At 41.1% G+C, this 17,624-nt stretch overlaps 1 protein-coding gene across 1 annotated transcript in view; it reads left to right on the forward strand.

The window, feature by feature from the left end:
- The window catches only part of THSD7B (thrombospondin type 1 domain containing 7B), a 506,250-nt gene that overhangs the window by 370,051 nt on the left and 118,575 nt on the right, over positions 1 to 17,624 (forward strand). The window contains exon 14 of the mRNA XM_026647768.1: positions 2,702 to 2,965. Coding sequence (XP_026503553.1) covers positions 2,702 to 2,965 — 264 coding nt within the window. The remainder of the gene's footprint in view (positions 1 to 2,701; positions 2,966 to 17,624) is intronic.

Consider the following 17,624-nt stretch of genomic DNA (forward strand, 5'->3'; position numbering starts at 1 on the left):
GGCAAAAGAATAATAATAGAGGGAGTTGACTCTTATCATTGGAAATCTATTCACTCTAGGCAAAAGACTAGTCCCCAGACTTCAAATTATGGGGGCGGGGGGGGGGGGGGAAAGGGAAGGGTTTTTACCGAATGCAAACGGTTTGAAAACAGTGTGCAGCGAGGTGCCAGGGTGTGTCTTGGCTGGCTCCTGTGCTGGCATCTTCTGTCCTGCCAACCCCAGCTGTAGCAAGACTGTCTTCTCCCCTTACCCTTATCCTCCCATCCCCGCCATCTGCCCTACTTCCTCCCTTACCCCTAACTGTTCCTCCTCCCTTACCTGTGACACCTACCCCAGTTTTCCCCTCATTCTGCCCTGCCTCCCCTACCCCTTCTGCCCCACCTCCTCCCCCATTCATAACTCCCCCTTTTGCACCCACCACAGCATCTGTCCTACCCACCATTACCCTCCATCTGCCTTTTGCCCCTGCCTCACCTCTAACCTCCCTCCTGTCCCAACCCAGCCTCCCTGCCTGCTGGCCTTCTGCTGCCACCCAACACCCTCCTGCCTCCCACTGCATTTAACACCCCTTCTGCCTCCATTAGTCCTGCCCCAATCTCTGTCCCCCGACACTTTGCCCCACCCATCTCCCAGGGTCTTTATAATGACAGCTCCTGTTGTCTACCCTATTTTCCCATTTTAGATCTCCCAATCTCACCCCTATCCCCAGATCTCCAACACCCTTTTCCTTCCAGCTCCCCTGGTCCCTGACCTCCACTTCCCTCAGTACATTACCCCTTTTCTGTCTCTCTCCCCAGCTTGTTGCTGGAGGAGGAGTGGTGGGATGGGACCTGGCAGTCTTGAGCCAGTCTCTGCTGAGCAGTTGGCCAGGGTGCCAGGCAGTGCCTCTCATTTCCTACTGGGATGAAGGAGCCCAGCCGCTGAAAGTAGTAAGGAGCCCAGCTCTCTTCCCCTCCCAAGACGCCCTGTAATTCGAGCACTGCTGGTCCTGCCCAGAACAGATTGAGCAAGGGGGAGGTCACCCTGGCAATGAAGTCACCTGACAGGAGTCTGTGCTCATGTGAGGAAACTGGCAAAGAGAGGGAGAGACCACTCACCAAGTAACAACCTGCATGCGGCAGTGGACACCCTGCCTGCCTGCACCCAGATGGTTCCCCTAGGACTCACAAGAGAAGGGTGAGCTAGTGAGACACATTATGCTTTCAGATGTTTGTTTTCTGTATGATCTATACTCTCTATGCTTTACATGATTATGTATAAAAGAGCATAAAGATGTTAGACTGTGCCAAGTGTGTTGACTGCTTCACAACCATGGTGTGCCCCAACAGAGTTAAATTGTAACCAGAGGTTTCACACTTTTGGGGTAGATCTCTGGGAGAGGGTGTCTTTAAGTACTGGAGAATCTGAAGGGTCAGCTCTGCACAGAGGAGCTGGGGGGGCTGGACAGTGAGTTCCAACACTCAGAGAGGGGTGACAGTTAGAAGCTTTGTGCCCTACCAGTGTACCTGGGAACCCCGAGATTGGAATAGTGGCTTGACTCCATTCAGGCTACAGGAGCTTGAAACACCCAGAGATCCAGAGCAGCAGAGGTTTGGATTCCCTGCACAGCAGTCTAACAGACAGTCAATAGGGAGTGCTCACTAGTGTCTGTGACAACTATATACGCACACCAAGAATCCTTCTTTCCAGCTCCGTACACTTCTACATAGCGGCCAGACACAATCCCAAGCACATGTTCAGGCAGCACAAAGACTGCCCCATTCCACACAGGCCAGCAGAATTAACCCCTTGCAAGAGAAGCAGTTGTTTCACCTTTTCAAAGGGTGTTATCAGCCCCCTTGCGCTCTAGAATTCCAGCAGGCAATCACAAAGTTCCGGGGAGCAGAGGTTCTACTACACCCTTTGAAAAAGAACAAGGTCTGCTCCCCATATGGGACCTGCGTATAGCCAGTGTGGAGTGAGGCATGTCCTTCAAGCACAAGGTCTCTGGGAGGACCAGCTAGGGAAACGCCACACTGTCCTCCAATGTGGGGCTGTACTTTAAAGATAAATAGATGTGTTGTATTCCTTAAGATACAGAGGGGGAAAGACCCTTAAGTAATATTCCTTTAAAATATATCAGAAGCATAGAGAGAGGGGGGACAAAAGGATACCACTTAAATGTGTTCCAGACTCAGTAATTTACCAGGGATTATTTTTTCTATTTTCTTCAAAGTAGTCTGTGTGCAGGGCGCATGTTTAACTAATTTGTAAAGTAGCCTCAAAGAAAGAGTTGCAGCTTACTTAGACTCCTTTGTAGGTTTCCCTGGCAACCATTGATTGCAGGAAGAATAGAGACAAAATAATCAATTTGTTTTCATCTGATAATTAGGGGGAAATGATATTACATACAATTACAAAGAATTTTCTAGCCATACAATTACTACGGCAAGTCTTTTCATAGTGTTCAATGCTTTAGCCAACAGAACAAAATTTGTCTAAGTTCCTCTAAGGTCCCTGGTTGCCCCTGGAAATAACTACCTTGTCTTAGCACTTTAAAGCACTGGCAACAAGTAATAAATGTTTTTGAAATATTCCTTTATATTAAGATTTCGGATCGTCTTGGTTTTAATGTATTAAACTCCTGTATAAATAATATGACACACTGTTATCAAAAGTAGCAGATGTTAAGCTAACAAGCAGATTTCTTTGGTTGGAACAGGGAGAAGCAGAAAACGAGACAAATGCCAGAATACAGTAGTGTATCCTCAAGTTGAAACAGAAGCATGTCCCTGTGAAACGTTTATCACTCAGCCCCATGGAAATTGGTCCGATTGCATTATTGCAGAAGGAAAAACAGAGCTGCAATTAGGAACGAGATTCCAGGGAGAGACCAAACAATGTGGAGAAGGTGTGCGACTCCGAGCTATTGCCTGTTATGATAAGACTGGCAAACTTGTGGAACCATCCTACTGTAGCAGTTCTGGTAAGGAGATAAAATAGTGCACAATCAATGTAAACAACCCAGATATTCAGTGCTTACTTACTAGGCTATTCATTCTGCACTCTTTAGTACATATGTAACTTTTCACTTGCTGGAGTGGAGCAACTCTGTTATAGATCCCATAAATGCTGAACGTGATTCTCCTTTCTTAACATATCAGTGCACTTTTTACAGCTGTTAGTCCAGTTTCCTGTGTTACCATTTTGTACAAGGGTCTGTTGATATTTCCCTTCATAAAATCCTTCTCTACGGGAATTTGTAAGTGAAATTAAATGGAAACATGTTGCAGGGAAAGTTGGGCACATAGTTACAGTGCAGCGATAGATTTCTTTTCCACTTGTTTAAAAACATTATAAAAGCATGTATTAAGCTGGGAGCTACAGAGTTGAGGTTCCTTCTCCCACCCTTATTTTGATGTGGTACAACTATGTGTTTTTATAGTATTGTTATTTAAATTGCTCTTCTCAAATATAGAGCGAGAAATAATCACTCCTCTGAAGGGGTTCACAGTCTAAGACCCTGATCTTACAATGAGCTCTGCGTGGGCAGCCCTTGCATTGAGCGCTATTGAAATCACTAACGTTGTGTGGGCACAGGTGCCTGCTCACATAGAATGGTTTGCAGGATGGGATGGGGCAGGGAAAGGCAGGAGACAGCACAATTTAAATAAAGGAGAGTGTAGAGTGACTCTTGGTGAGGGGCACAAGGAACAGGAAGTATTAAAGGAAGTAATTTAATATTAAAGAGGAATTTGGGGGGGAAAAAGACAGCATAGCATGAATGAAGGTGTGAAGCTGAGAGTGGAGGGAAGGGCAAATGGGGTGGTGATTGATTAAAACGGGGAGCCATTGAATGTGTCTGAGGAAATGAGAGCAGAGAGGTACCTGGGACCACATTGTGGAGGGCCTGCAGGATGAAGACAAGCAGCTTGAATTTGATGTGCTAAGAGTCAAAAAACTAACAAAATGATTCAATCCTAGTGTGAATTCCATGTGCAGCTGTCTGTTTATTACTGTTCCAGTTAGCTGCACAGATTCATAACACTGCTTTTCCATGCTTTTGTTTTCCAGCACCATGGTGCTGTACCCACTCCCCATGGTTTTCACATGGGACACATGATGTGCCATGTAACAATTTATTATGCCTCTGTGCTGCACGGGAAGAGGAACATTGCATTTTCACACTCCTTCAAAACCCTTTTCTACAAAAAGGGAGCAGCTGGTGCTTAGGGAGGTGGGTTTTTCTGTGTAGTGACTTGTTCTTTCGAGGAACCCAGGGCTTGTGTGACTACTAATTAAAAGGAGTTTACTGTGTGTGGCTTCCCTGAACCGATTGAATCCGTTCTGAGCCACGTTTTTCTTTCAGTTATATTCATCTGGAAATATAATGGCTGTGAGTCTCTCTTGAATGTAGTGGAGAGTGATGGCCACAGGGAACTGTTTGTAGCTTCTTGATCCTCGGCCTCTGGCCTCAGCAGTAATTGGAGCAGCAGGGGGCCTGCTTCAACTTCTGGCACTTACATAAGGTCAATCACGGACATGGCACTAGTGGAGGATCTAGTAGGACTCCATTCCACCATGCCCCCTCCCACATCCTATCTCCAGAATGCCTCTGATCGACCTTCTCCCTCCTTTGACATTGGGAGTTGGGAGGGCAGCTGGTGCAGGAGGTGATGGAGCTGTTTCCATTAGCTTTGAGCAAGTGGGCTTTCAGCTGTGCAAGGACAATTCTCTACCAGCTGTCTCAGGCCAGATCACTCTATGCTGCTTATGTGGTGTCAGAGGCCTTAACAAATGAAGGAATCTGATTCAAAATGGACAATCAAAAAGATCTTGCCATAGTACGGGACAATGCAGAGCTGCCACCACAGGGAGGCATTTGGCCTCACAAAGGCAGTGTGTCCTCTGGAGCTCTTGAGCAGATATGCACTGAGCCCAGCAGCTTGCTCCTCTTCAGATGACTAGTGTCTGTCACCTCTCCGCCCAATTTGGAGTACCCTGTGCTCTCTCATGGGGGAGCAGGGAAGCAGCATTATTCCTTATACTCCCCAGAGCACACCAGCTGTCCAAACTGGTACACAATTGGGAAAATATAATTTATTTTTCTTGCAATGTATAATGATGGGACAAGAAAGAAATGTGTACTCAAGGTTCTAAGTGATTTTCAAACATATTACAAATGGAATCATACAAACAAAAATGAAACTCTGTCTCTGCTCCCCCCGTAAACCAGAAAATAACCAACGAAACCCAACAATGAGCCCCAAGAAGTACCTTGCCCCAAATGTCCACCCAGATGTACTAGCCCTCAACATATCTCTCCTTCCCTGAAAGGAGAAGAAAATAGCTAGTCTTTGCAGTGTGCCTTAAAGGTCGAACTCAGTCATGCTATTTCAGACCAACTTTCCACCATGTTCAAGTTGAACTTTCTCTCCTCTTGAGTTGGATATATGCTGTGTATTTCTGTTTAATTACAGATTGCAGTGTTCCTGCTACTATTTTTGATTTGATCATGTATATTAGTGGGGGTGCGTGCGTGCGTGATATATATATATATATATAAAAAATTAAAAGCATTATATATACACACTATCACTAGGCAGCTTACACCAAAATATACAGAACTATATGTATTTGTCAGGGGAAAAGAAACCTTTCAACCAAAAGACATTCCTAGGGGAAAGGATGTAACTAAGGATTCACCTTTTGTAACTTTGGGGCCATTTGGTTTGCCTGGTTCAATTTGGATGACATGTACTGAAACTCCATATTTCGGTACAAGAATAATCTGTTCTAGTCTAATATCCTCACATGATGTGATCCTTCAAAGCTGTTGTCACCTTCGACTATCAGTCTATCTAATAGCTAAATGGGCTCTAAATTTAGCTCTGAAATCCCAACTGGACCCTCCTTTTCAACATCTCTCAGATATTTCTGATTGTTTCTTTGAGTACAAAGTGGCATGCTTAATTACAATTACGTCTGCCATTGAATTTGTGAAATTGGAGCCATATCTGTTAAAGAATTTTTCCTCCATTTTGATACAACGTATTACACACAACCTTCAAAATTGTGTTCAAAGTTCATTTTTTTAATATAAATATTTTCCTTCCTTTTTGTTTAAAATCTACCCGTCCATAAAAGAATTTAACACTAATACTCTATTGCCTGGCTGTTACAAGGATAATCAAATTCCATTTGATCAGAACATAAACATTCAGATGCTCTGCTGTTCTGTATCTTTTCTTTGGCAACAGAATCAAAGGTGCTAACACATCAAAACCCTTTATTTCTAAATGGGTCAAACTTGCTATCAAAGAAACTTATTTAAAACAAGGTAAGGCACCCTCTGAGATATTAATACACATGAATGCACATTCTACTCATCTATATCTTATAAAGCATCTTATGAAAAATATGTGAAGTAGCAGCACGAGCAACATCCTCTGTTAGTGCTACATTCAGGCGCAGTGCTGCAGGCTGTTGTTTCTTTTGTCTAAATGTAAATCTTAATATCATGGCTTTCCTTCTTTGTTGATATTATATACTTTTTGCTACATTCCTAAGAATGACCCTCTACATTGGCGGATGTTCACGCCTGTGAAAATGGATGCTGCTTTGCTTGCCTGAAAATTTGTTTTTCTATGCTTGAACATTCACCGACTTTGAGGATCCCGCCCTTATCAGTAATCTTCATTTCTGCTGTTAGCCATATGCAGTTGTGATGAGCTGTATAAACCCCACTCTGCCACAACCACTAAGTGGTCAGGGGACAGAGTAGCTACCTACCCAGCTGAGGCTAATAGATTGACCAGCATCAGTTGGGATAAGAGGCTACAGTCCAGGCAGAAAGGGGTGGCTGCAAGAAAGGTTAAGGACTATCCTGCATCATCAGCAAACTGTCGGGAAGCTGCCCAATGAGCAGGACCTTAAGTTCCACAAGGACAGGGGTGAGACTGCTGGGGAAAACCCCACCATCCTAAGTGGATTCCCCTTCTCACATTCTCTGTAAACTAGAGATAAAAATGGACCTCCTGGAATCTTGCTACAAAGGAGGGATACAACATAGAGGGTTGGGAGATCTGAACCAAAAGGCTAAGAAAACAAGATGTCACTTTCCTTTCCGTTCCCTGCCCATTTCTTTTATTTGTTGTTCTCTTGTCTTTTTTCCTGTTCTCCCCTTATTTCTGAAGTGTGTGTGTGTGTGTGTGTGTGTGTGTGCGTGTATATGTATATGTGAATATGTACAAAAAGGAGCAAGCTCTTAATGGGCCAGTGTACTTTCAAGGCTCCTAAGAACAGGCAAAAGGGCTGAGCCCCTTTCCAGCAGTTTTTACATTTTCTGCATTTGTTGGTAATTTGAAATAACTTCTGCTTTACAAGAGACATTTTGGCACAAAAATGGGCTACTCATCCTAGCACAGGTGTATCAAGTTTTGGAATATTCTTGTAGAAGCTTAACATAGTGTGTGATCTAGTATGCTGATTTGTGCATTAAGCTACTGAAATATACTTTGGTAAGGGTCTCCTTTTGAAACTCACTCAGTTGTATGATCCATAATAGCACTGTTCATAAGAAATGGCATAGCATTTACATACCTCATTCCACCAAAGTAAAGTGAGACACTTTAAAAAAAGTATTGGTCTCTATTAACACTACTTTACGATATATTCAGAATTAAAGGAGAAAGAGCCTGCCTTAGAGTGTGTGTTGTCCCCATTAATATGTTATACTAGAATTCAGCTGAAATACCATTTTAAAGTAAGGCATTGTCATGAATTTGTGTACTGTACCTTTAAGGCCCCTGGTGCGGGAGCTCTTCCTAGCCCCATTTTTGGGCGTGTATAGCCTCAGAGACTGGGAGAGCATGTGGGTTGCAGCTCAGAAGGTTTCTCCTGTTTCTTTCAGGGCTCATGGTTGGTTTTGGATGTTTGTTTTAAACTGTTGTAATTGTGTCTGCTATACTGAACTGCTTTTTCTACCACTATGTTGTCTGAGTTTCTTCTTCCTTTAAACTGAATCCGCAGGCCGGTGAACTTCAGAACATACTGCGTTCTCTTTAAGGTCACAGAAAACATAAAACTGAAACACAAAATCCCTAAGCAAAAAATATGAAGACATTCAATATGTCAACCCCAGACACCTGGTGTTGTCTACACAAGAAAAATATCTAATTGCCTTGTGTTTTTCAGTATCCATGTAAGTTGTACTGTATGCCCAGTGCCTGTTTTTTATCACCCCCTCTGCCCCCGAGCAAAATGGGATGGACTACTGCCCATCAGAAACCTGCGTAGATACCTTTAAAACATACGTTTCCTGTATTTAGGGGGAGTAAAACACCTTTGTATTCTTGCTGCTTTGACAAGGTGACCTCTGGTAACTCAGTTAGTTAAGAGGACATGGCGGTAAATACACCCCCACCCAGTCCACACGGTAGATGAAATTTTTGGTAGCCAGCTGTGGCAGTTCTGAAAAATGCTTACAAGTTTTCCTATGTTGATGCACCCTTGGTGGCATATGAAAACAGTTTGGGGGTAATTAAAATATATACGTTGGTTATTCATTCAGTACTGATGATGAGACACAGAGGAATTTAGGCGGTGTATTGATTTAGAGCCACCGATTTTAACAACTAGTAGAGGTTACCTTGTCACAGGAACAAGAATTTGGAGGTATTTGTCTTCCCATAATGCAGGAAATGCTTGTCTCAAAGGTATGTGCTGGCTCAGATGGTTTTTGAATCTGTTGTCAGTGGTTATGATGATATTTCTTAAAGGTAGGCAGTTAAGTTGGTAAAAATATCCCAAAAGTGTTCAAATAAAATTCTCTAGAAACCTGGAGATGACCTACAGGATTGGTATGGCGAGAGAAATGTATTGAAGAGGCTCAGACACGAGAGAGATTCTTTTGGCTGGATTCTGAGATATGAGGGGTTTTTTTTCCCCTCTGCTGCTTCTGTAACAAAATGAATTTTTTTTAACCATAACAAAATAAAAAGATACAGTAAACACCAGAGTGTTTATCTTTGTTAATGAAGTTAGGTAGTAAAACAAAAGACTAATGTATATTATAGGGCTTGTCTGCATGAAGTCCTGTGTGCGGCAAGGCAGGGTATGAAAGAACAGCACACTAGCCTGCTGTGTGCTAAGTGGCCAGGTGAACCCTGCTAAAAGTTCCATAGTGTGCTTTGTCCTACTGCCGTTTGAAATATTTCTGTAGTATGACAAAACACACTACAAAACATTTACTGCATGGTAGTTGGGTCCACATGGCCAGTTAGTGTGCGTAAAACTAGCGTCCTGTGGACTTACACCCCAGCTTGCTGTATATTCTGGGTATGTCTACACTGCAATTAGACACCCGTGGCTGGCCTATGTCAGCTGACTCAGATGCTTGGGCTAAGGGGTTGTTTAATTGTGGTGTAGAGGTTTGGGCTGCAGCCTGAGCTCTGGGACCCTACCACCTTGTGAGGGCCTAGAGCCTGGGCAGTTAAACAGCCCCTTAGACTGAGCCCGAGTCAGCTGGCACAAGCCTGTTGCAGGTTTTTAATTGCAGTGCAGGCATATCCTAAGTCTCCATGTAGACAAACCCTGAGGCTGAAGTCCCATGCCAACTCATAGTCACACCAGGTTTGCAATCTGATTGCTGCATCTGAACATGAAGGTAGATAAACAGAAGTTTATATTCCCCACTGGGGAGATCAGACCCTTAGCTCTGTGTTTGTTCTCTGTGGAATACCAGATTGATGCTTTTTAACATAGGCAAATAAAGTTAGTCAAAGTTAGCCCACTATTATGTGTGTTTGAGCAAGCAGTTCAGGAATTGCAATCTGCCAGGTTTTATCCTTTTTCAAATTGAAAACTTGTAAAATGAGATTAATTCTGACCCATGTGTCCAGAATTCTCCTACCAGGAAATAGTGAAAAAGCTTTCAGATTGGAAGAGAACTAAATTTTCAGAAATAAGTGTTTGGTTTAAAATCTGTGCCTTATGTAAGAGGGGCGGGCAATGATCTAGATAACATATTTGACAATAATTTATTGCAAAGCTGACATCTTTTATAAGCTAATGATATCTTGCTGATATTAGCACACACAGCTGGAACATCCCCTTTCATTTAGGAAACTATTCTAGCTCTACTAACAACTTTGTCTTGTATTATTTGTTCAAAAACAAAGGGCCATATCCTAGTCTGTTTACAGCCCCTTTTTGTCAGTCAATAATTATTCCTCCAAGCTCTTTATTCTATTGAACTGTTTGTAATATTTGCCCAGAGAATATTCTATGGCTCCACAGCCAATCAACCTAAAAGCTATTTTTCAAAATGCCTTTACTGAGATAATTAAAAAAAACCAAACACATTTACTTTCTACAACTGAAAAATTTCTGCTTTTCCAGTCATTCCAATGAGGAGCCAAGTGTTTGGAAGAGTTTAAACAAACTGGATGGGGAGTTGAAACAAACATCTAACTTTGTGCTATCGTGTCCTCCCTTGATTAGATCTGCTGGGTATTAATCTAATTTCTTAAATTGACTTTCTGTTGCCAAATTTGCAACAGTTCACATCATTTTTACTGATATGCAGAATAGTGGCCATGTACAAAATCCTGCATTGGTAATTTCCCCATTGACTATGAGGATATAACAAAATATACATCCACTCTTCCCTTTCCATAAAATTGAAATCATAGAATTATTGTCTGGGTTGAGTTCTCTGAATGAGAGAGACTTGCCTGTATCTTGGGGTCATAACTTGGCAGCTGAGATTAGCTGGGGTATTTGTTGACAATGCCTAACTTAGTACATTTTGAAGATGGCAGCCAGATATTCTTAGTGGAGAGTCCTGAAATCTGGAATGTGCTTTCCCTGCTTACGCCAACAGAACCTGAATCTCTTGACCTTCAATGATTTTCTGGTGTGGGGCATTTTTTTATTGCCATTTGGTGGTAGAGTGCTTTCAGAGAGAGGCCCTCAACTCTGGAACATCCCATCAGCCCAAATCTATTGATCTTCAGACTATGCTGCAAGGCCCATCTATTTACGCAGCTACAGCGGAATTGGACCTTTGAGTCATACAATATTCAATGGGAGGGAGGGGAGTTTGCTGTTTTCTGGATGATCCAATTTTGTTTTTGTGATTTATTGTGGGAGTGTGTAGAGACTCGAATAGGATCCCGTTGTTATTATATACATTTACTACTAATAATAATAACTGTTCTCTCAGATTGGTTTTATAATGTTTTTGGTACCGTTGTAAATGGTCCTAGAGCATTTCTGATACACATTTTATAAATGGAACGAGTACAAATATATTGAAGTTTGCTTTGTGTTGCTTTCCTGTTCCTCTCAGAAAGAACATACTTCATAAAGGAAAGGCTAGTACCTGAGTTTTGAGGTGTGTGCAGGCAGAGTAGATGATTTTCCTGAGTTACAGAACACTGAGCAAAATAGATCGAGGAACACTGCTGAACCCCTCCTCTAACTGACATATTGGCCCCAATAGTTGAATTTTTTGGTTTGCATTATGGACAATTAGTTATAAATTGTGAGTGCTGGACTGCTGTAACTTCACCTCGTTTTTATCTTCTACGGGTAGGGGAAAGGGATTGGTGAGCAAAGAAAGTATGTTTTCCTCTGAAGACTACTTAAAGCCTCTGGGCTGGATTGTGACCCTACAACCCAACCTGAGTAAGGGGCAGATCGGGAACCAGACTGTAACTCGTGGTCATAGTCTGGTTCCCTCTTTCCCAGAGTGAGAGATTTTCCCTTGGCACCCACTTCGGTGTGTGGACCAGTTCCATCTACTCCCTGACCACCTGGATGGGAGGGCAGGCTCTGGTGATGGAGTAGCCAGTGCCTTCGTGCAAAAGGATTTCATACAAGCCCCCATCCCGTTCCTTTATGCGATTGCACAACAGTGCTCACAGTTGAGCCTTTAGTATGATGATATAACAAGTGCTTGAACATAGACAATAAATGCACTGAAAGAATGGTTACTATGATGGCATATAAAAGCACCTTTCTAAGGTGTACCAAACAGGGCTCCAGTCCCGCAATGCTGCCATACATGGACCTCCCCTTGAACTCATGGGGTATGTCTACACTGTGCTACGTTCCCGGCTGGCCCAAGTCAGCTGACTTGGCTTGCGGAGCTGAGGCTGCGGGGCTAAAAATTGCAGTGTAGATGTTCAGGCTTGGACTGGAGTCTGGGCTCTGAAATCCCGTGAAGGGGGTGGGTCCCAGAGCCCGGGCTCCAGCCCAAGCCTGAACATCTAGACAGCCTGAGCCTTCCGAGTCTGAGTCAATTGACCTGGGCTCAGAGACCTGATGCCAAGGGTTTTTTATTGATGTGTACACCTACCCATGGAAGTTTCATACATGGTAGACTTGCAATGTTAGCACCTATTTATTTGCACCATTGATCATGGCATAAAAGATTCTTAAGGAACAGGTTTTCAGTGGGGATCCTGACTAATCTGAATTTCATACACATACAGGTGTTTGTGAACACACCGATACAAATTTGGTCTTAAGTATGGATATGCATCATTAACCATGTCTGCAAAAGTTACATTCAGAGAGAAGTGTCAAGTTTTATAATTTCTGTATCATTTTGTTCTTGGAGAGTGTCAGGGTTTCAGGTCATTGTGTGATATACAGTACCATACTGTTCTGTTTGGGCTGTGTTATCTGGCCAACACAGCAAGAGTTCAGAATTCCTAGACCTCAGGTTGAAATGTATGTTTGTTTCTCTTACTTTAAAATATACTTTTGACTTAATAAATGCAGAGGTCAGTATCAAAGGAGAAAATTCATTGTAGAACCTACTAATATTAACATTTCAGCCAAATAGTGGATGTCAGCTTGATTTTTTTTTTTTTTTTAAGGAAGAAAAAACATAATGCAAAATCAGCACCAAGAAAACTGCTGCTTCAGGGCTTATAAAGGCTCTAAAATTGAAGAATAAAAGCAACTTTTGGATAAATTTCAATAATTATGATGAGTTAAACTTACTGTCTTTTTTTTAAATTTATTCTCTGGTCTATTTAGAATCTATAATCAGTGTGCTACAGATAATGAAGGAATACACCTTTTTTGTTCAGAAAAGAAAGCCAGAGTAAATTAGTCAATGTGATTCAATATTTGAGCCGAGTGAAATATTTATTGTAAAAGGTTTGGTGTGTTATTTATTTATTTACAAAGTTTGGATATTATATTATCTCTTAAATCTCCAAAATAGCAAAATAATGATGCATCTGACACCTTAAATCATTACGTGCTGCAAAAGGGAGGAGCAGGAGGGATAGCTCAGTGGTTTGAGCAGTGGCCTGCTAAACCTAGCGTTGTGAGTTCAATCCATGAGGGGGCCATTTAGGGAACTGGGGTAAAAATCTGTCTGGGGATTGGTCCTGCTTTGAGTAGGGGGTTGGACTAGATGACCTTCTGAGGTTCCTTCCAACTCTATGAACATTCATTCAATTGTAATATCACATCCATAACAGAGTCCTTTGAGTTAACTTACATTGTTATCAATTTAAAGACACTAAGCTCAATTCTGTTTGTTCTATTGGTTTAGCATTATAAAATACACTGGTACAACAGTAACAAGTTTGGATCTCATTTTCCCCTAGTCACTAGTTCTCATCAAGGATAACAGCCTACTCTTACTGTCAGTTCATGGAGCTAATTTCTTAGCTTTAGTGGTAGAAGTCTGTGATTGATGAAGAGGGCCCTGAGCAGAAACCCGTGATGAGGATTGTTACACATCCCGAATGGATTCAGTGGAGTTGAACTGGTCTAATGAAACAGATGGCCCACTGATGTGTTGTTGCATGTTTCATCGGGACTTGTTAATAAAATTATTGCTGTTAGATTTGTGGAACCATATAGATTTACTTCATTAGTATTAATTCATATATGTTCACATTCAGTTGCCAACTAATGTAAATATTAATCACATGAGTAAAACTAATAGATCTTTGTTTTTTTTCTAAATTCAGTCTATGTAATTAGAAACAGTGCCTCCATTTGGATTCCCCTGAGCTGCTTGTTTATTTACGCTGAGCTATTCTGTTCCACATAGTTCAAAGGAAATTAATGGTGGTGTTATCAGTGGCCCTTGAAGCGATATACAGAATTGTACCTATAGTCTGTAATCAAATCACCTCTTCTCTTTGTTAAACTAAATAGATTGATCCTCTTGTGTCTGTCACTATTAATCTTCTCTAAAAGGCCCTCCAATTTATCAACATTCTTCTTGAATTGACACCAGAACTGGACACAGTATTCCAGCAGGGGTCACATTAGTGCAAAATACAGAAGTAAAATAACCTCTCCACTCCTACTCACACAGGGAGCTCATGTTCAGCTGATTATCCACCATGATCCCCAAATCTTTTTCAGAGTCACTGCTTCCCAAGAAAGGGTCCCCCATCCTGTAAGTATGTCCTACATTCTTTGTTCCTAGATGGATATATTTTCATTAAGCCATATTAAAAGGCATATTGTTTACTTGCACCCAGTTTACCAAGTGATCCAGTTCACTCTGTGTTAGTGACCTGTCTACTTAGTTATCTATGTGTCATTTGTGAGCTTTATCAGTGATTATTTTATGTTTTTTCCCCAGTCATCAATAAAACTGTTAAATAGTGTAGGGCCAAGAACCAATCCTTATGGGACCCCACTAGAGATACCCATTCGATCATGATTCCCTGTTTACAATTACGTTTTGAGACTTATCAGTTAGCCAGCTTTTAATCCATTTAAGATGTATCATGTTAATTTTATGTGTTTCTAGTTTTTTAATCAAAATGTCATGCAGTACCAAGTCAAACACATTACAGAAGTCTAAGTATATTACAACTGCGCTATTACCTTTATCAACAAAATTTATAATCTCATCAGAAAAAGATATCAACTTAGTCCAACAGGATCTATTTCATAAATCCATGTTGATTGGCATGAATTATATTGCCCTTCTATAATTCTTTATTAATCACACCTCATATCACTCCATTATCTTGCCCAGGATTGATGTCAGATTGACACGCCTGTAATTTCCTGGCTCATCCCATTTATCCTTTTTAAATATTGGCACAACATTAGCTTTCTTTCAGTCTTCTGGAACTTTCCAGGTGTTCCAAGACTTATTTAAAAGCAACATTAACAATCCAGCGAGCTCCTCAGCCAGCTATTTTAAAACTCTTGGATGCAAGTCATCCAGACCTGCTGATTTAAAACTGTCTAATTTTAGTGTAGGTGCTGTTTAACATCCTCCTGAGATACTAGTAGAATGAAAAGAGTGTTATCATATGATATGTCTATATCACATGCCTTTTTCCCCAAATATATAACAGAAATATGTATCTACTTTTTTGCATTATTATTATTTCTACCATTTCCATTTAGCAATGGACAAATGTCATGTTAGGATTCTTTTTATTCCTAATATACTTTAAAAACTCCTTCTTACTGTCCTTAAATCTGCTGGTCATAGAGATCTCCTTGTGTCTCTTTGCTTTCCTTATCAATTTTCTACAATTCCTAGCTTCTGATTGATATTCATTACTATCAACTTTCCTTTCTTCTATATGTTGTTGTTTTATTTCTTATAGCTGCCTTCACTTCTCCTCCAAACCAGGTCAGTTTACTAACCAATACAGACTTTTTTCTCAGTTGTAGGATTGTGGTGTTTGGGGCATGGAGAAAAGTGTCCTTAAACCATTAGTTTATCATTCACGTTTTTTCAGAATAAATTATTCCTCTGAGTTGATTTGGCTCATAATTGTTTAGCTTTGTGAAATTGGCCCTTTTAAAGCACCAATTTTATGTCACTGGTCTGGTCTTTATTCTGCTTGCACATTATATATGTGATCAAGTAATGATCATGTGTACCTAAGTTGCCATTAATTTTTAGATTGGTAATCCGTTTCTCTTTATGAGACAAGGTCTAATATAGAATTTCCCCATGTTGGATGCAATACTTTTTGAGTTAGGGAATTTGAGTTATAATATTTAGAAATTCCAAGGATGTTTTAAACTGGCAGCCTAATTTCCAGCATATGTCACTCAGATTGAACTCCCCTGTGACTATACAGTTTCCCCCCTCCTCTACATACTATAGTAAGGAGCCAGTCATCCTGTTCCCTAGTGTGATTTGGTGGTCTATAGCAGATTCCAACTAATATCCCATTTTGTGCTTTATCTGGTAAGCATAAATAAGCATTCAAGATCATTTTCTTTTAAGTTATCAGTGACTCAGAAATAGGTAATGCCATTTTTACTTAGACTGTCACCCCCCTCCTCTTTTGCCAACTTGATCCTTCCTAGAGAGGTTATAACCATTTATTTTAAAATTCCAGTTGTGTGACTCATTCCCTGCAGGTTTCAGTAATACTAACAAGATCAAATTTATGCTCATAAATGAACAATTCCAGTTGCTCTTGTTTGTTACCCAAGTTCCTAGCATTGGTGTATAGGCAATTAAAGAATTTCTTCTCTTCATGTCTTTTGGTTCCCTGATCAATTTTATATTCAGCTTCCTAATTTTGTGATGAGTACTCTTATCTTCCTTTTTCTTTAGCCTCCTGTTCTATTATTAGTTTAATAGACTCCTGGCTACTCCAGCCAACCAGTCCCTGAAAAGATTGGTTGCCCTGCTGCAGATGTGGAATATATAGTATACAAAGTATACAGCCCTCTCTCTCTCTCTCTCCATAGAAGGTGGGTCAATGTTCCACAAAGCCAAAACCCTCCAGCCTACACCACATATCTAGCTAGCAGTTCACTTCCAGAATCTTCTGTCTTCCTTTTCTTGTGGGACAGGAAGGATCTCGGAGAAGATTGCTTGGGCATTCTTCTTTAGCACGCTCTGAGTTCCTGAAGTTATCTATTATCTGTGAGATATCCTATGATGCAGTGTCCTTAGTGCCGATATGAACCATCACTAATGGATTGTTTCCTGTTGGATAGGTTTTTGAAGTCAATCTGTGAGTCACGTCTCCTTTTTTGGCTCAAGGAAGGCAGAACACTGTCCTGTTGTCTGCTTATCCTTTGAAGAATGCTATTTCAATTCTTCTGAGTATTGAATCCCCAAGAAGAATCGTATGTCTTTCTTGGATGGTTGGAGAACTCTTTGTGGACAGGCTTGATTTTTTTCTTACAGGTTGAGTCAAGTTGCCATCAGTGTGTCCCATATGTCTCTCCATTTCCTTTGACCAGGTGGATCATGAGAAGTATCTTCCACAGTTCCCATACTGAGGACCTAGTATTGATTGGAAACTTCTACCTGTGTGGAATTCCTCCTGGTCCTCTTCTCTCTAGTGGCCACAGCCTGCCCGTTCTCATCTATCCCCAGCTATATTGCATTTGGGGTTGCCTAACAAGGATAGAACTGTTAGAAGTTTGTTAATTGAAATAATGAAATACGCTAGTGTGGATAGAAATGAGTTGAAAGCCAATTCAATAATAAGTGTATCGGTTTCAAAAACTGCTTAAGAAAGGGTATTTATTTTCAAATCACTTTAAAACCAACCTCATGGAATGCTTTTGGCACTTTTGTTTAACATTGTGTTCAAAAAATTTAACATTAGCAGAACAACCACCAGGCAAATATCAGTATCTTGTATTAGGTGGTAATAATG

This window comes from Terrapene carolina, unplaced genomic scaffold (genome assembly GCF_002925995.2).
Source record: "Terrapene carolina triunguis isolate 2854851 unplaced genomic scaffold, T_m_triunguis-2.0 Scaffold62, whole genome shotgun sequence".
In the NCBI taxonomy this organism is placed as follows: Eukaryota; Metazoa; Chordata; order Testudines; family Emydidae; genus Terrapene; species Terrapene triunguis.